An 18,643-nucleotide genomic window follows, 5' to 3' on the forward strand; every position below is an offset into this window, starting at 1 on the left:
TTGGCCTTCTGTGGATTTAGAGCAAACTCTCATAAAGCAAAGTGTTTTCTGCAGAAGTTTGTGCGGTGCAAATGGAACCTCTCAGCAGCTGGGGAGTCATTACTCCACGGCGTGCGTGTGTTATCCGCCGTGCACACCTCGATGCAGTTCAGGCATCGCTCTCCTCAACACCCAAGGAGCCGATTAGCCTGGGTGACACTGGGTGGGCTGCAGTGCACGTGGCTTTTCCTTCCCTTTTATTTTCTAAATCAAAATGACATTGAAGACAGAGGATCTGTTGCAGTGCAAGAACGAGAGTGCCCTCTATTGTCACCGTGCTCTCCAGCACCTTCTCTCCTTCCTCCAAGGGCTGTGAAGAGGCACCTCAGCCTCGCAGCCTCTCCTTTCATTTCTTTTCCATGTTGCAGAATGATGGCAACCCCAAAAAATTTAATATAGTTCAAGCATCAGCTGTCTTTATCTAAGTGAAAATTAAATGGGATGCCACAGTAGCTGAATCTGTGACCAGGCCAGAGTCACACAAATTGTCTTAAGAACAAACATTTGGGTGTAAGAACAGAGTGAGGTGCAAAAATGTGTTAAATTGAATGGCTTAAAACCAGCGGATGCCGCAGGCCCTGCACAGGCCCCGAGGCCTCCACAGGGCCTTGCCCGCTGCCCGAGGGGCTCACTGGGCCTCGGGGCAAGTACGGAGGGGCACGCAGCACCTCCCCCTCGCCTCCAGCGCTTGCTGGTCAGGAACTGGGCTGAAGTCCTGTCAGGATGCTCTTGTGTTTCCAAAACAAACAGGAAAAGGTGTTATTGTGCACAGGCGGCGGCTGGGAAAGGGAAGTTCCTCAGCACAAAGGGAGCCGGAACGCAGTGCGGAGACTTCAGCGTATCTTTGTTCTCACCACATGCACATGCGAGTTACAAACGTTAAAACGTGCACCAAGGCCTGTGTCGGGAAACCCCGAGGGCGGCAGCAGCTCCCGCCCCGAAGCCTCCCGGCGCCGCCATGACACCGCCAGCGCCTCCCGCCAAGCCCTGCGCCTTCCCATTGGGTGTCCCCGTCGCCATAGCAACGAGCAGCTTGGAGGCGGGTGCGGGCAGCCGGCGTTCCCCTATCCAGAGCGCCCTCGGGGCGGCTCCGCGCTCTGATTGGCGGCTGCGGTGACGAGGGGCGGGCTGTTCTCCCGCCGCCGCCTCGGGTTTCCCTTCGCCAGGGGGGACCCGCCTCCTCATTGGCTGCTGCCGTTGCCCCGGCGGCGGGAGGACGCGGCGCGGCCCAGCGGGGAGCCCGGGCCCGCCCTGCGGGAGGCGCCGCCGCCATGCCGCGGTCCGGGGTCCCGCTGGCCGAGAAACCGGTGCTGCAGATGGCGCCCACCGTCGACCTGCCCGCGAAGGTGTGCGAGCTGGTGCTGAACGCGGGGCCCGACTCCTTCAGCGGCCTGGCCGCGGCCGGCTTCCGTACTGCCAAGTCGCTGCCCGGTGAGTGGCACGAGAGCAACTGCCGTCTGTACCACAAGGCCTTCGGCGGCTGCGAGCAGGCCGAGCGCGGCCGGACCGAGGCCAAGGAGCTGGCTGAACGTACCGCTGTCGCCGCCCAGCGTACCCAGAAGGACTCCACGGCTGTCCTTCGCCAGCGCCTGCAGGGCATACGCTTCTGGAAGGCCGATCTCCAGAAGGAGATTGAGGACCTCGATGCTGAGACCGGCCTGCTGGCAGCCCAGAAGCTGCGGCTGGAAAGGGCGCTCGATGCCACCGAGGTGCCCTATGCCATTGCCACCGATAACCTGCAGTGTCGGGAGAGGAGGCAACCCCCGGACCTGGTCAGTGATGAGGTGGAGAGCGAGCTGCTGAAGGTGAGCAGGGCGTTAGGATGTTAAGGGTTGTTAGCAGCCCTCTCCTAGTGCTGCTGTGGTCTCTGAAATGATGAACAGGGCGGTCAGTAGGTGATAACTGCAGCTCATCAAGGTATCTTCTGGCAATGCACCGAGGCCTAGTGCCCATTCCTGGCAGCCTGGACATATCTGTCACTCCTAGGTTTAAGAAGGATTGTTTAAAATCCTTCCTGTGTTTAAAAAGTATTTAAAATCGCATGAGATTTTGGAGATGAGATCCCCCTCTCAGACCAGATCCAAACAAATCAAAACAGAGATGTCCTGAACCAAGGTAGGCATCCTCTTCTGGCATTAAACTTCTTCCAGCCTCCACTTGGCTTAAAGTCTCCTAATCTCTGCAGGTTACCCTTTAAAAATGCAGTACCCAATAAGCAGACTGTTCAGGACCAGTGAAGTGCTCCTTGCCTTTTTCCATGCTCAAGCTGTCCAAATCTGGCAGTCTCTGCCATTACCTTTTATTGCTGAGTCTGATGCTGTAGTCTTGCCAAGGTTCATGATGAGGTGGTGATCCAACACCATACTACAGTGTCTGAACATAAACCATCATTTTAAATGTCCTGCAGGACAGCACAAGGAACAGTACAATGTAGTGGTGTGACACCTGTGTGAGATGATCACTCCAGGCAAGCGGAGGGGCACAGACAGATGGTATTTCTGACAGTGTGACTTCAACAAACCTGAAACGCTCCTGAAATTTGCTTGGTCGTTTTCCTCCCATAAAGAACTCTTTACTCCAGCTGAAACTTTGTTATCTGTCACTGAGATCCAACACTGCATGTAGATTTCCTTCAAAGCAGGGGTAATTATTGTGGCTGCACATGCTACAGAGAACAGATTCTGGGTCACTTTTCATACTGGAATGATACATATTCTAGTGTCCCACAAATAAGTAAATGATTATTTGCCTGCAGCCTCCAATATACTGTGAAAGTTGATTCATGATGATTACTGATTAAACCAGATGATTAATATTTGTTGGTAGAAAAACATTGAAGAGACTTACATAGTTGATGGCATGATAGTATTTAGCATGATAGTATTTAGCAATATTTTGAATAGGAATTGTGTACAATTGCTGAACTGTAATCAATATTTAAGAGATTGTTCCAGTCAAAAATACAAACATGTGAGAGTTAGTGTATAGGATATTTCAGTGTGTGAATTGTCACAAAATTCAGATTACAGAAGAGAAATTATTTTCATCAGCTACTGATGTTTTAGAGTAATTGTGAAATGTAAGATTTACCAAAAAAAAATCATTTTCTGGCAGGATTTCTCTCCTGTATTTCTTCCTCCTGATCTCAGAGAATAGTTTGTTCATTGCTCAGAAGTCCATCTGCTGCTGCCGCTGCTAATTCTTCACCTGAAATTGTGATTGTGTGCTTGTGACGACAGCCAAGGAGGATGTCATCAAAAAAGAATGATGTGAGTTCAGATGAGGCGTGTATACCAGCAGCAGATGGACTCTTGAGAAATGAGGATTTTGTTGCCATGCCAATGACCTTTGCAGTGCAGAAGGAAGAGGAGTACATAATATCTGAGGAAATCCTTCTCATTTTCACAGAAGAATAGATTTTATGGCACGAACGAACATGTGCAAATAGCTGTTAAAACGTGCCCTCTGTGGCTCTGCCAGCTCCTTAAGCTGCAGCTATACTCTATACCTCTTTCATGGCAAGAAATCAGATGGTACCTGGTATTTCTTACTCTCTCCAAAACTGATTAATAATTCTCGACACTTCGAGCTGCTCTTCCATGAATTCTGACTGTTCACTGTGCAGATTTCCAAGTTAATGGCCCAGTTCACTGGTAGATCTGTGTTACGTTTGCTTATTTGGATGAGTTATGCAAATTTTATCACTAAAGTACTGACATACTTTGTCTCAACATTGCTTACTTGTCCAGTCACTTTCTAATCTTAACTCTCTTAAGAAATGGTAGAGCAGGGGACATGGGGAGTAATTTATTCTCTTCCCATGCAAAAACTGAGAAAAAGAAGGAATAGTTTCCAGAAGTCAGCTGTGTTAGGAAACAGACATTCTTTTCCTTGCAGTTTTAATTACACAGTTAATTGATATTCTAGGGCATTGTCCTTCCTTTGGAATTCCTCCTCTCCTACTAGCAGCCCAGGCTTGTGTTGGCATCATTCTCTGGTGTCTTTGCTGTGTTCCTGCCAGCTCCCATGGAGAGGTTCAAGGGGGAATCAGCAACTGGGGTAAAAACGTGTCTGGACAAGGATCTACCTTTCACATAGTCATGGAAAAGCTTTTCCATGGTTTTGTTCCTGCCTTCAGCTTTCTGCAGCAATGAAGAGCATTTCCCAGTTCCCAGAGCATCCTGCTGAGATAACCACCTTTCAGCAGCCCCTTGGCAGATGGCATTTAGAGAGACAACATCAAATACACACATACAAGCAGGTTTGAATCTCTGCATGTAGTTGCACTTCTATTATCTGTTCAGTAGGAATCACTTCAGATGACTCACAAAGAAAACAGAAGTATCTCTGATGAAGGTTTTATGCATCCAGATAATATTTGGGGTTTTCCTATTTTTTGGCACACCATCTATTTCTTTTAGGGAGTTTTGGTTCCAGCTCATCTGTCCTATTTGCTTTGCAGCATGGAGTCATATTTAGATCACTTATTGTGATACATACCAGCACTAAATAGCCACTGCTGGCATGAGGGATGAGGGTATTGAAGTGAAAACTCCTCACATGCATAGTAAGATCAGCTGTTATTCAGAAGTTCATTGACTCCACTTAACAGCATATTCACCTTTTCTTAATGCAGTTTTGGTTAAGAAAAAGAAGGAGGAGGGCACAATTATTTTTCCAATAAAGAGTCTTTGACTAAAAAGAAGATAAAATCTCTCAGAATAATTTTATTTCTTTGTGCTGCTGCATTGGAAATAGCTGAATTAATAAAAAGCAGTACATGCATCTGTTTTGTATGAGGCTTTTGACTTTCTTAACCCATGACATCTCCTCTGAATCCCCTTTGCATCAATTTAATGATAGTTTAGTATGTTTATGTGCAGGCATTTAATATTGAAAATGTAAGCCCTGGCAAAGGACTTGCCACGTGGTGGTATACTGTCAATAAATCAGGTTTCAGCTGCATATATACTGCTTTTCAAGGTTATCTCCACATGTCTGGTGTCCAGACTCATTAACTGAGTGCCAGATATGACTGTGGAATAAGTGGATGGACTTACATTCATGCTGTTTTTTCACCCTAGACTCAGAGTGTTGATTTGTTGTGTGTTTGCTTCAATGATGAAGTCAGCCCCAGCTATTTCCTGATGCTGAAGACAAAGGCATCAGCCAAGATCCTGTCAACTGTGTAAAATTAAAGTCCAAAAAAGTGGAGAAAGGATACATATGTATGTATTCCTGCTAACTGCAATAACAGAATACCATTTCCAAACACCATCATCTGTAGCTTTTCCAAGCGAACCAGTGCGCAATAAGACAGGCCTGGACATAGAGAACTCAGTTAAGAGTGCAGGGCTTATTTTCAACATCTGCAGATTGTGGATTTTGAAACGACTCTTGGAGACCAGCAGGAAAAAAGCCAGTCACAGAGCTGAGGTTTTGAAGACTGTTACCTGCTTTCACTCCCAGCTGTAATGAATAACAGGCTTCCTGTTACACGCAGTTTGGGGGTCTAAATCTAGTGCAATCTGTAAGCTAGCTTGCTTTTATTTGCTGTGCTGATGTGTGGGACATCTGGTGTCATGTTGTTGCTGAGGGATGGATGCAGCTGGGTTTGTAATCACAGGCGACTGCACAGCCTCTCTCACGGGTTTCTCCCAGCTCCTCTGAGCTGCTCTCTCACTGTGTCGTTCTAGCCCTGGATGCTCTATTTAGACATCGCTGACATCTGCAAGTCACTGGTGTAAAAAGGCTGCAAAAAAATGGAATTTGTAAATTCACGGAAGGCACAAACATCTGCTCTTAAATGTTTTCTTTGCACCATTAATTAGGCACTTACAAAGTCATGAACTGGGATGGTTTTATCACTAGATTTGAGGAAAATCCAACTTTTGCATCATAAACATTAAATACTGTAATAAAATAAATGTCACGCTAAACTATAAAATGTTCTCTCCCTGTTAATTAACAACCGTTTATAATAACAGAGGTTTATTATTAGTATTAACTGTGGAGAAGACAGCTGAAGGGAAGCCAAGATCACTTCAGATTTGACAGTATTTCATTTTAATAGACAGCACATAAAGATATATATGGGAAAAATAAGGAGGAAAAAAAAGACATTTCATCCAGCCAGTCCTCTCATGAGCTGAAGAAATGCAAATCTCAGCTAATGTTGTCCTCGACCCAGAGATGCTGCTACCTACTAAAGCTCTTTCACATGCTTTTCCTCTCTTAATGCAGACTGGGCCTTCAAATGGGTTTCCAACACAATTCTGTGCACACACTACATAAAGGTCATCTATTCTGCCACTTGCTAAAACCCAAATCTGCCTCCAGGATTTTAATCTGGAATCACCCACATTTTTATGGCTGAAATCACAAAGTCCGGGAGAGCTGTGCTCCTGCCTCAGATAAGTGTGAAAATTCATTGTCATTTACGCCTGCTGATTCACTCTAACTAGTCTTAGACTGCCATTCGTTATGAGAACTGTATCTTCAGTTTTAAATGTCAGATTTAAATGCATATGTCCTCAACAGGGAATCCATTTTTAAATTTTATTTTAGGTCATTCAACAAGGGAATTCTTTATTTTTGCATTATTTCACTCTTTCCCTGTGAGAGACCTTAGTCGCTGAAGGAAGGCTTTTCTCATTTAAAATTGTGCACATTACTCTCAGGAAACTGGTTGTCTCTTTATTTACATGGACTGACTACCCAGCACAAAATAATATCAATTGCTATAAATGTAATTTCGAGTGCTGGATCTTTCTAACCTTTTAAAATCCTTTTGAATTTGTACTTTGACTACTCAGCCATTGTAGTGCTTCCTTCCTGTAGAAAGTGAGTTTTAGTGTTCTCACAGTTTGTAAAGTGATACCTTCAGCTAGGTATTTATTTTTATTGTGCTCTTTTAGAGCCTTAAAAATGGTATTTTCTTTCCAATCATGATTGTCCTTTTCCATTTAGAATAAAATGATCTTTGTCATGGTCCCTGTTGGTTTCTTCTGATGGAGAAACGGACACTGCAGGGACATACACACTCATTTATTTGTCAAACACAGTACAAGGATCAATGAGTGCCAGCAGTGTTCTGGGAATAAAGGTTTATTAGTAAGTATATAGTCCCTTAGCTGTCATTGGATGACTGTCATTGATGTAAACCAGCAAAATTAATTAGGAGTTTTTCATATACAAAAGCTCTTTTTAATATCTGAGCCTCAAATATTAAATTCCTTTGAATAATAAAAAAGAAAATGCTTGCTGGACTGGCTTTTATGTAATTATATGTAATCACCAGGTCAGTAAAGTCACTTCATAGAGCATTGATAGTTAATCCCTAAAGCAGCATTATTGCAGTCAAAAATGAGCACCGGGTACTTTTTGTTCAACAAGAGATTATTGGAAGGTATGGTCTTTTTTGGTCTGGTCACGTTTGTGTTGAAATGAACAATCCTGCTAAAACCAGCTCGAGCTGAAACTTCAGCCATCGGATCCGTTATCAAGGTGAGGCAAAGCTGCCTGACTTTGAGCAGTCACTGTCTTGCAGCTCAGAGGGAATTAACCCCTCAAACAACATCGCATAGTTGAGATAATTCTGCAGTCCTCAATACCGTCCATCACCAGAGGCAAAATGAGTTCTGGAATAAATAGATCTAATAAAAAAATTAAAGCTGTAAGTGTCATTGGGCGTATATTACGACAGCTTTCCTACGCCTGCTGAAGGAGACAATAGCTGTTTAAATCATGGGGTAGTAACTTCTGGTTTTAGTTAATACAAAGCATTCAAAGGAGGCAGCCAACAGAGGATGATGATGCTGCCACTCCTTTGTGTTGAATAGCACCTTATCACCATACGTCAGACGAACTGTCGTAAGTATTTATTCACAACCTTTGAAATCAAATTGCTCTGCAGGATAGTACGTACTGCTCTGGATATCACCCAAGTCTCAATGTTTTTATCTAGGAAACTGAACTTATCAGAAATATCCAGGAGCTTTTGAAAAGAACTTTGATGCAAGCTGCTAACCAGATGCGGTAAGACATTTTTCACTGTACCTTAGTAGCTAATTTATACAGTCAAATAATTCCTGGCATATAGGGGTACAATGGTGGATAAAGATCTTACCAATGCCAGGCTTATGAGCCGTGGGAATTCCATTTAAACCTGAAAAGAGGTACTCAGGGATGAAACTTCAGGATTTTCAAGTAGGGCAAGGTAAGAGAAGAGCCAAGCCCTAGATTTTCAGTCCTGGTTTCCAGTATCTGTATTCAGTTCTCTAATTTTCCAGCACTAAAATTCAGTGTAATAAAAGTATTATCTGGGTATCACTCTACCTTGTGGCACCTTGTGATATATTTATAGTATAGGCTCTTTTAAATTAATTTATCTGATCAAAGATCCTTTTCAAGACGGGTTTTTTGCCACCAGATGTCAGCGCGAACTTAAAATCTGAAACTTCATTCTACCTTCTCTATCAGTATGAATGTTCATTGCATTTCAAAAGGAATATTTGCTTTTAATTTCTGACAAGCCCTTTGGAAAGGTGTTACCCGAATCCTAAGGTGCATCAATATAAAGGAGTTTACTGCTGGAAACCTTGATTATTTTAGATTTTAAAATTTTTAAATCTGTTCCAATTTGTGCTATTCTATCAGATAAAATGAAATATTGTTTTTAGAAAGAATGTCTATAAATGCAAAATAATTTAAAGTAGATCTGTTACATCAATTAGAGTATGAGAGGAGTCTACTGAGTTTAGTCTTCGCTTTTTATAATAGTTTAAAGATCATTTCAGTACCATTCAGTACCATCGTTTGGCATCCTTGACCAGCAGAGCCTTTTTAATTCCTTAGGTGACAGTGACATCTGGTGTTAACAGCTGATAAGGACCCACTTCTTCTGGAATCTGAAGTCAGTCTAATTAACTGGGTGACGTCTGACTCATTTAATTGACAACAAAGTAGCAGTTTTAACTCTGAGCATCATTGTATTTGTATCTTCCAAGGGCAAATTCCACTGTCTGCTTGCTACAGTCTTTGAAAGGCTTGATAGGAGGGCTCAGGGAATGCTGTAGGGTCACTTTATGGAGGTCTTAAGTTTGAGTCAGACTAAATATGCTAGCGAAAGAGGAGGATGGGTCTTCTAGTAGCAATACCTGGTGTCTTATCATGGGAGGAGAGTTCTGTTGGGCAAACCCCCTACCTATTCTCCTCATAATAACTGCAGCTGTTACCACTATTGAAAAATCCTCTGGGTTTTAGGATTGTTATGTAAAACCCAAAGTCCAGCATCTCCTTTGTCTCAGGCTATAAGAGCTCTAAGCCCTCAGCAAGCACAGCACAATGCTGAAGGTCTAGGGTAGTGGTTAACACAGCAGGCTTACTGTCCTTCTAGCAGGTAGTTGTGGGAGAGAGAGTTTGGTTAGGATTTTCAAGACAAAAAGGAAAGTTTATGGTCTCGTTGCTCTTTGAAAGACAAAGGCTCAGAGCCTAGCTTCACAAATGTCTCTGTCAGTTTTGTTAATTGTATTGTTTTCCACTAACAATGTGTGATAATAATGACTTTTCAGATTAAATCGAGATCAGAAAGAGGTTTGTGAAATGGACTGGTCAGACAAAGTTGAAACCTACAACATTGATAGTAACTGTGGAAGATACAGTAACCAGAGCACCAACATCCAGTTCCATCCTAGTTCAGTGAAGTTTGAAGCGAGGTGAGTAGTTACTATCTTTATCCTCCACAAATAACCCTGGTAAGATACAATATGTCTTTTGCATCTGTGAAAGCTGTAATGCACCTCTGAATTAAAGGTGTGATTGCTGCTTCTTTGGGCATGCAACGTCATAGCTTTAAAATAGCTATGTGGATAGTAAAGGTAGTGCCACCATCTCAGCATGGCGCATCACTGATGCCAGGGTTGGTTCACTATATGCAAAATGAGCTTGTAGAAGTTTTTCTTGGAAATAAGTGGCTTTATACTTTTAAAGGCTGATCTAAATCCTATTGAGACTTACCATCTGACATCTGCAGGCATGCCATTCTTTTGGGAAAGGCAAGTGCTGCTTTCTGTACACAGAGGATTACTATTACAATAAATCTTGCTGCTTCCCCCTCCCCTTTCAGGCAGTGTTCGTATGATGCAGTATCCCAAGTGCTATGCAGTTCCTTCTGCTGCTCAATATGGCAAAGTATAACCAAAGATTTTGTTTCTTTTTGTTTCAAAGTAAACATAGACTGTAAAGCTTGAATACATTCATGTGTTCATTTACTGGTAACTTAACTGCTTGTTCTTGCACAAGAAAAAAGTATGTTTATACTTTTTTTGCCTTAGTAGTATTAGCTAAAGATGGAAGAACTTTGGATGATTTTGTGTCATGTATTATTTCCCTCAGAAGCTGCAAAATGAATGAGAGTTTATTAATTTTATAAAGTATTAGTCTTCTTTCTTCATGGTCAGTCTAGACTGCATGCAAGAGCAGAAACAAGTAGAAGTTGGCAACACTTTTGCAGGGAGAGAACCAGTTTCAGATTGTCTTCTTAAGTGAAACGTGAACAAAAGAGCACGTTTCCTATTTGTATACCATTCACCTCTTCTTCCAGTATCTCAACACCAGAGACATGGGCCAAGTTCAGTCATGACAACATCTATAGGGCAGAACAAGAAAAACTGGCTTCCATCAATCTTCGTGCCTTGATTGACAATATTCTTCATGACGTATCTAAGGACCTGAGGACGCAATGTGCTGCTGTGAATGAGGCTTTTGCCAAACACTGTGAGGAGCTGGACGATACAAAGCTCAAACTAGAGTATCATTTGGAAAAAGTAAGTGTTATTTTTTGAATGTGGGCTACAGGCATGATAGTCTCTTTTGAGAAGATCATTTATCCTCTAGAAAAAAATGGCTTAGTCCATGTCAGGTATCGAACACTATTTTGTGTGAGCTTAATATCTGAAAAGAGTGTTCAGAGCTGGATTGTGGCTCCAGTTTGGCTTTTTCTGGTATCTATCTGTTGTGCTTCTCTAAACAAGAGAAGGACTTAAATATGAAGGAAATTAAACACTTTCTTCCATGTCTTGTTGAACTAAAACCTAAAACTGTGTGATCAAGGAGCTGATCTTTGGGCCAGGATTCCCAGGCTAGCCTGGTTATGGCTTTTATGGAATGAAAACCATGCTGTGCTGCAGCAGTACCAGCAGCAGCAGTTCCTGGCAATGACAAGAGATGTCTTCAGCCTCTGCCCCTTCTCCAGTGTGGAGCAGCACCTACTTCTGTGTTAGGCCATTGGCAGGTGTGGAAAAAATAGTCATTCCTTAGTACCTGTTGGGTATTGACAGCTGGGTAGACTTTATTTTTTGCTTGTGTGTCAGTGGCTATGAGGGAGCGGGGATTCAGAATTTCCTGTCTTTTCCATTTTCTCCACTAATGCCAGAAATCCATGCATTTCCAAGCTGATCAGCAGTTCTCAATCTCTCATTCAAAATAACTTGAATAATAACTTTCTTGGATAATTTACAGTTAAAAGATTACAATTAAAAGCCATTCATGGAGGTGGGATGTGTTGTCAGGAGACATGGAAAAGTTTTTGAACAGGCTGCAGAATATTTTTTCCTTCTTATTAGACCGACCATCAGATTCTCATAGCAGTAGTGAAATAAAGAGGTCAAAACCACATTTGTACTTCTATTTCTTCTATATTCTGGTCAAATAAGAGGTCAAAACTATAACTGGTTCACTAGGACCGTGAGCAGATGTGTAGCATGCACAGAGACAATGTGTATCTTTGTTTAAACAGTTCTTTTTCGTGGGTATCCTCTTTAGGTCCTTAAGGAGATTGGAAATCAAGAAGCTAACATTGCTGCTCTCAAACAAGCTATCAAAGACAAAGAAGCCCCAATGAAAGTTGCTCAAACAAGGCTTTATGACAGGTCTTTTAGGCCCAACGTAGAGCTCTGCAGAGACGAAGCACAGTTCAGGTAAACACTTTTAAACAAGTCCTCCAAGGTGTCCATTCTACCCAGAAGTGGTGTTAGACAGTTTTTGCACTTTTTGTTGGCAACACATAGCCTTTAGCTTTTATTACTAGGTTTGATTCTGATATAAGTCAGAAATAATTCAATTGACTGAAATCACTGTGAGGAAAATATCATTTTAACCTAATGTATTGACAAATAGAAAATCTATAGACTCAACTTTGCCTTTTGTCTCTACGCTTTCTTCTCTGAACTGTGCGGTTTCTTTTTGATTTAGAGAATACAAAAAAATCTGACAGCATGTGGATCACTTGCAACCCTTTTGCTGTTAGCAGAGGTTCACCACAAGGTGGGCTGCGTGCCGAACGAATTAAGCTTTAAGTGCTGAGAATGTAAATGGGCTGCACGTATTCATAGTCTGAGACAAGTCCTCAGTACTACGAAGCATTAGGCTGGTGGCATTTGATTTTCAGTAATAATCCATTTTAAAACTGGAGGTCAACAAATCCTTTCAAATTAAAGGTCTGAGTGTCACATTTGTCAGTTTTGATCTCATTATAAGCTTTGTAATTGATTCTCCTCCTTCACATTTTCCTGCCCTTAGGAAAAGCAAGGAATCAGCTTTTGCAGGCTTACAATATCCTTGTAGCAAAGGTGCCTACCATTCAAAGCCAATATGCTGTTCTTCATACAGTGAGGAAGAAGTTATAGTTAATCCAAACGCTTTACACCATCTCAGCACACTCATTTAAGGTCCTGATTCAGCAAACCATCCATGTGCAGACTTTCCAGTATGTACATTGCCTTTAATGGGATTTAAGGACGCACACAAGTCCTTTGCTGAATGGACATATGTTTAATTGCCAGGCTTACACTGCTTGTAGTTACTCAGTTTGCATAGCACACAGGGATCTTGTTTCCCCAGGAAGTAAGTATGTACCTTCTTGGCAGGCAGATTGCACCTAACCCTCACTGACTTTCAGTTGAAATGAGGTGCTACTTTAAAAATGGTTTGCTGCTTTTTTTTTAAATGCTGTGCTGCAGTTTCCTTAAAAGCTTACATGCTTTTAGAGTAAAGACTGTTTCCTGATCTCTAGTGCAAGTCTCATCTTTAATACTTGAGTTTTATACCAGTTAACAGATATCAAAAAACAGGCTTAACAAAATGCTGATCCAGTCAGACTGGGTGACTTAACCTAACAATTTTTGTCCTATAATTCTCTTCTCTTTGAGGTCCTTTGTTGTTGAGTGTTACGATTCTATAGCTGTTGATCTTTATTCCCATTACAGTTCATATGTCTTTTTAAACACTGACTGGCTTCTGCTCTTTTTTTTTTGTTACTTAATGTAATTCTGTTCAGGTTGATGGCTGAAGCTGAAGAACTGACAGAGTCCATTGAATCCCTGAAGAAAAAACTGCTGGAATCTGAACAGTCTCTGAGGAACCTGGAAGACACACGGATGAATTTAGAAAAAGAAATAGCTGTGAAAACAAACAGTATTTTTATTGATAGGCAAAAGTGCATGGCCCATCGCATATACTACCCTGTTGTTCAGAAATTAGCAGGTTATTAGGAGTAATCTCTGTACTAACTATGCAAAGTCTGGAAGAAAAACGTGGTCTAGAATCTTTTATATAAAATACATGGATAATGTTATACACAGAAGTATTGTATTGTTATTTTCCATTATTTTCCTCTATGTGGGGCAAAATGCATTAGTATGGTGGGCTTTGAGTCTTGCCTTTAAAAGTTCAGTCTGGGTACAGATGTTTATAGTGAGTCTAAAACACAGCGTAAAGGTAATTAATTACATCTATAATTTATGTATATCATACATGCATAATTTGCACAATATGTGATACTTGGGGTTTTTACTCTAATAAGTGAATATGTTGAGTGAATATTTATGGTGAATAATAATATACACAGATGTAGATATAACATTTATAGCTTTCTAGCATTTTCAGGCAGCCTGAAATAAGTGCAATAAAACTATTTGCCTGCCAGAAGATCACATGGTCAGCAAGGAAACAGATGATAGACTTTTAAGCTGCTCAAACATTATTAGTTAAAAAAAAATTTGCACAGGTAGGATGGCAATCTGACTGTTGGCAAAAGCACTCCCAGTCTTTGACACCTGCTTCTGTAATCTGAATATAAGTCCAAGGATTTTTAACTTTCAAGTCAATAAATTTAGGGTTTTTTTCAGAAAAAAAACCCTAAACAGCTTGCAAATAGCAATCACGACTTTCAACTTAAACACTGGGATGTCAAATTGAGTTCTTGATCTGTTCCAGCCATTCCCTGGAAGCAAGGCATGTGTTTGAACTATAACCCATGGTGGAGAGCACATCAGATTCATCTGCTTCAGCAGAGCAATGTAACAAATGTCATTCATCCATGAGCTTAGCAGGCCACTTGGTTAAACAGGTGACGTGTCAAAAAAGGGGAAAAGATGACACAGAACAGAATTTCATTATGGTTTCCTGTATTACAGGTTTTTGCCCTCCTGCTAAAAGCTACTACCATTCCTTTGAAAACCAGCTGCAACAGGGAAGGCTTTTGACCCAAGTCTCTATTTTGTGTTCAAGTTTTGTTTTGCCTTTTTAATAGATTTCCTCTTCATAATTATATTTTTATAGTCCAGATGTGGAATCCTTATTAGAGAGAGATGGCATGTAGATTAAAAAAAATAAATGTGGCTCTACTATGCTTTTCTGTGCACAGAACTTAAAAGGGTTACTAAAGATTATTTTTGTAGACTGAAAACATTCTCCTTCATTCTACCTTTCTTAAACCACCTTCAGCACCTTTCTGCTTGGCAGCATAGTCTAGCCTGTTCTTCAAGGCTCAGTCGGTGGACAGCCTCATCAGTGGATCACACACCTTTTATGCAGCTGCATCACTGCACAGTTGTGTGTAAAACTGACTTCAGCTGCACCAGAAGAATAAAATGCTTTAAAGGGTGTTGCAATATTCAGAGCTGTGGTGTTAAAAGAGTTTTGGTCATTTAGCCCCAACCTCTAGACAGTGCTGTTTGTTTGGTCGCATGTACATCTCTGGGTGTACACATAAAATAGAGGGAAAAATAAGGCAGTGAACCAGGCTTTAGACTAATGGGAATACTCACAGAAACCTTTTCAGTAGTACAGAAAGGAGCAACATGTTCAAACTGACCTTACTCACCCACTAAAGTAGAAAAAATGTGGAATAAAAGTGGAATTTGGGGTTTGATTATGGCAGATGGGATGAGGAGAATATGCAGTCCAGGACCCAAAACTATTATTTTGGTTCAAGAATTTCTCGTTAGAGAGAGGAAAAGAGAAGTGCTGTCATCTTCTCTGAGACTGTGCTGAGTACAAATAACTTTATGCCCCATATTGGGTTGTGATGTTTTAGCTGGCTCTCGTGTGAGCTAGGGTCACAGATGAGCTACAGCTTCCAATTGTCCTGAGCTCCACCTGCTCACCTGTATGAAAAGTGTGGACTGGTTTGACTTCATTAGGAGTTTTGTGTTCATTGTCCTGAGAGATTTCTGGTTATGAAGAGGAGGTTTAATTTCTGGAAAGTCTGAGAGTTTTCTTGTCTGCTTAAGGTAGAGGAAGGAATTAATGGTGTGATAAATTATACCTTATAATGCCTGGTACAGGGACTGCAGGAAAAAACCATGAGTGAAGATCTATTAAAACCTTATTTGTTACTTAAGAGCAGATGACTTTCTGCAAGGGGAGCAAAGAAGGTTACAGAGAAATGGGAGATTATATTTATGTAGGATTTTTATCATGAATAATTGATTTTCTCTAAGACCGAAGCTTAGAACAACTGTTTAATAATTTCAGCCTTGTACCTTGTCAGAGGTCACTAAAAAATTTAGTACCAAAGTGGCAGACACCAGCACTGAGATGCCCAGGTGAGATTTTTCAGAAGACTCTTGTCTCTGCTTTTGGACCCCTGACACATGGTACAAACAATACCTGCTTGAAATATTGATCTTTAATTCAATCTACATGGTAAAGAGCTGCAAGGACAGCCAGTAACACCAGCTGTGTCTTGGAGAAGAGGTCTGAACATGGGCAGTTTTTTCTATTGTTCTTCAAGATTCTGTTTGAGGTAATTCACAGTAATTACAAAATAACCCGCAGAGAAGTGGAAATTATTTTAAAATCTTTTCCTGAGCAATTTTTCCAAGTAATTTCTGGGTAGTCTCTTAGTTCTGCTGGTCCCTCTAAGTAAATTGCATCCCAACATCAGTCTTGGTGGTAATAAAAGTCGCAGTAACAACTTTATGGCCACGTACAGTGCTCATTAGTGGCCTGTTTTATTCCAAGGACGTGTCTGATAGCTGGGTCGCACACTGGGTCCGTGGCAGGCTGAGGACAGCAGCAATGAAGAACCTTTAAAGCACATGCAAAAATTCCTCATGCAAGGGTTGTTTGCAGGACCATTGCAACGTTGTTTGAAAGGCTTGTTTCCATATATTAGATCTCCTTTTCCATGTCCAAAGTGGCAGGATGGTCTTCATAGCATTGAAAAACAAATCCCAGCTGAGCAGGAATGAGGAGAACTGGCTGAATAGCGCAAGGTCGCTGTGCCTAATATGTCCATGAACAACCAACCTGAGCTGGACTTGCCATTAATAACATCACTGGATATTATTTAGTAACTAAGTAGCACTTGTTAAACGTATTCATCTTGAAAATTCCTTGAAGTTTGTTTGGAAAATAGCTATCTGCTAATTGTCATTTGTCCTCAGAGTTTATATACAGAGTGGTTCAGAGTTTATATACACGAAATTAACAGATATACAAAATATTTCATGTGCCCAGGTACCCAAGCAGACTCTGACCAATCCACACTGTGAGCAAACTGTACTTTAATCTGTTGTTGTTCAAGCTATTAAACTGATGCTTAAGCCCACAATTAGCCAAAGGAGTTATGAAAGCCTGCAAGGAAGGTTGCCTCCAACGCACCACCTTATGGTATCTGCTCACTCCAAGCTCCTTTGTTACTAGAGGCTTTGCGCTCTCCCTTCTCTGGGAACATGCTCATCACTGAATGGATGAGAACTAGTTTAACTCATCGAACCTTTTTGCATCCAGTTCCTTCAAAGAAAGTTTTCCTGAAGAAAGGCTTCAGTGGGACTCCTACACTTTTAGTCTGCTCAGGGAACAGGCATCACGCCTCTTCATCGAGGCTGAAACACCATGCTCGGGAATGAGAGCTCATCCTTTGAGGTGCCCTAAATTCCCACTACTGCCTGTTGTCTCAGGAGGAGTGACGGGCCCCTCAGGATCACAGCCTGGCTGCATCCCTCTCTGAAGGAGGACCAACAGCCTGTTCTTACCATCCTGTGGGTGATGAATGCAGTTGTTTCTATGACAACCTCAGTACCGCATCCTCATTTCAAAAAATCATGTGTATAGGGGGATATTCTGGTTACTACGACTTGTTACATGTGCCAGGCACATGCACTTTAGTCCTACAAGTTCCTCTTAGGCTTTCCTTTATTATACACACATCCTCCTAACTCTCAGTTTGTGTCGCAGCACAAGATGTGTCTACGCACCGACAGGTAAATGCATTCCATAGCTTTTCCCCTAAACCAACATTTAAATTAAAAGAATTAGGCCTCCCACCACTAACCAGCCTGTGTTTAAATGCTTTGCATCTGCTCCAAAATTCCAGCTGACAGTTTAATCAAAGCTCTTACAAATACATTTTCCGCTGCTTGCTGCCAGCGCCCATTACTGTCGTGTTCTCCTCGCTGCTCATCGCACGCTGCGGTGAACTGGAGGTATTTAAAAGATGAGTAGATGTGGTGCTTAGCGATATTGTTTAAGGATATTGTTTACTGGTTTGATTTGGTAGTGTTAGGTTAATGGTTGGACTTGATCTTAAAGGTCCTTTCCAACCAAGGTGATTCTGTGAACTGAGTTTTGTGGGAAACATCTGCTTTTGGCCCAATTTACGGCCCTCTGATGACCAGCCTGGTGCAAATCTCCTTGTGACAGTAAAGGAAACCAGAATAATGACAGGAGGGCTCTGGTGTGGAGTTATGTGGTAGAGCAAACAAACAGACCACTCATGCTAATGGTCTCATTAGGTGTCCGTTTGGAAAAATACGGTACTGGGTGTAAGAACGGCTTCTTTTTTTTTTTTTTTTTCTGAAATGTGTGAAAAATCAATCAGAAATGCCACAAGGACCATCTCTTGAATATTGTTATCATTGCCATAGAATTGCAACTGCATCCTGAAGGTCAGGTACAATAAAAGGATGTTCTACGGCAGAGAAACAGGCTGGAGACCAGGGACTGTGTACAGGCTGCAATTATTTTACGTGACCTTGTCTCACCAGCTGCTGCGAGACCAGCTGAGGATCTTCCAGCTACAGAGGAGGGAATAAGCTGAGGGTGAACCACAAAAATCAAGGAGAAACCTGAAAACACCTCTGCTGGGTTAAAATCCCACAGGGAATGTGCATCTCTCCTGCCTGCAGTCCTTGCTGCTTGTCTTACACCTCTTGAACCTCCTCTGGGTGTGCAGCCCCGGGTCGGGCCGGAGCTGCCCTTGCACTGGCTTCCGCCTCGGGCTGCAGAAATCCTGCCCGGAGGGAGCCAGCTCTGGCAT

General features: G+C 42.0%; 1 protein-coding gene across 1 annotated transcript; it reads left to right on the top strand.

Annotated features, from left to right (window-relative positions):
* Positions 1-1,300: 1,300 nt before the first annotated feature.
* Positions 1,301-13,733, top strand: TEKT4 (tektin 4). Its single transcript, XM_068423496.1, has 6 exons — positions 1,301-1,844; positions 8,006-8,076; positions 9,612-9,755; positions 10,643-10,865; positions 11,863-12,017; positions 13,376-13,733. Exons 1-6 carry the CDS (start codon positions 1,311-1,313, stop codon positions 13,587-13,589), a joined length of 1,341 nt encoding a protein of 446 aa, XP_068279597.1. The 5' UTR covers positions 1,301-1,310; the 3' UTR covers positions 13,590-13,733.
* Positions 13,734-18,643: the final 4,910 nt, after the last annotated feature.

This window comes from Nyctibius grandis, chromosome Z (genome assembly GCF_013368605.1).
Source record: "Nyctibius grandis isolate bNycGra1 chromosome Z, bNycGra1.pri, whole genome shotgun sequence".
Lineage (NCBI taxonomy): Eukaryota > Metazoa > Chordata > Aves > Nyctibiiformes > Nyctibiidae > Nyctibius > Nyctibius grandis.

Coding starts and splice junctions, on each gene's coding strand:
- TEKT4 (XM_068423496.1), top strand. CDS start 1,311: ATGCCGCGGTCCGGGGTCCCGCTGGCCGAGAAACCGGTGCTGCAGATG. Junction 1,845..8,005: donor TGGAGAGCGAGCTGCTGAAG/GTGAGCAGGGCG, acceptor GTTTTTATCTAG/GAAACTGAACTTATCAGAAA. Junction 10,866..11,862: donor TAGAGTATCATTTGGAAAAA/GTAAGTGTTATT, acceptor TATCCTCTTTAG/GTCCTTAAGGAGATTGGAAA.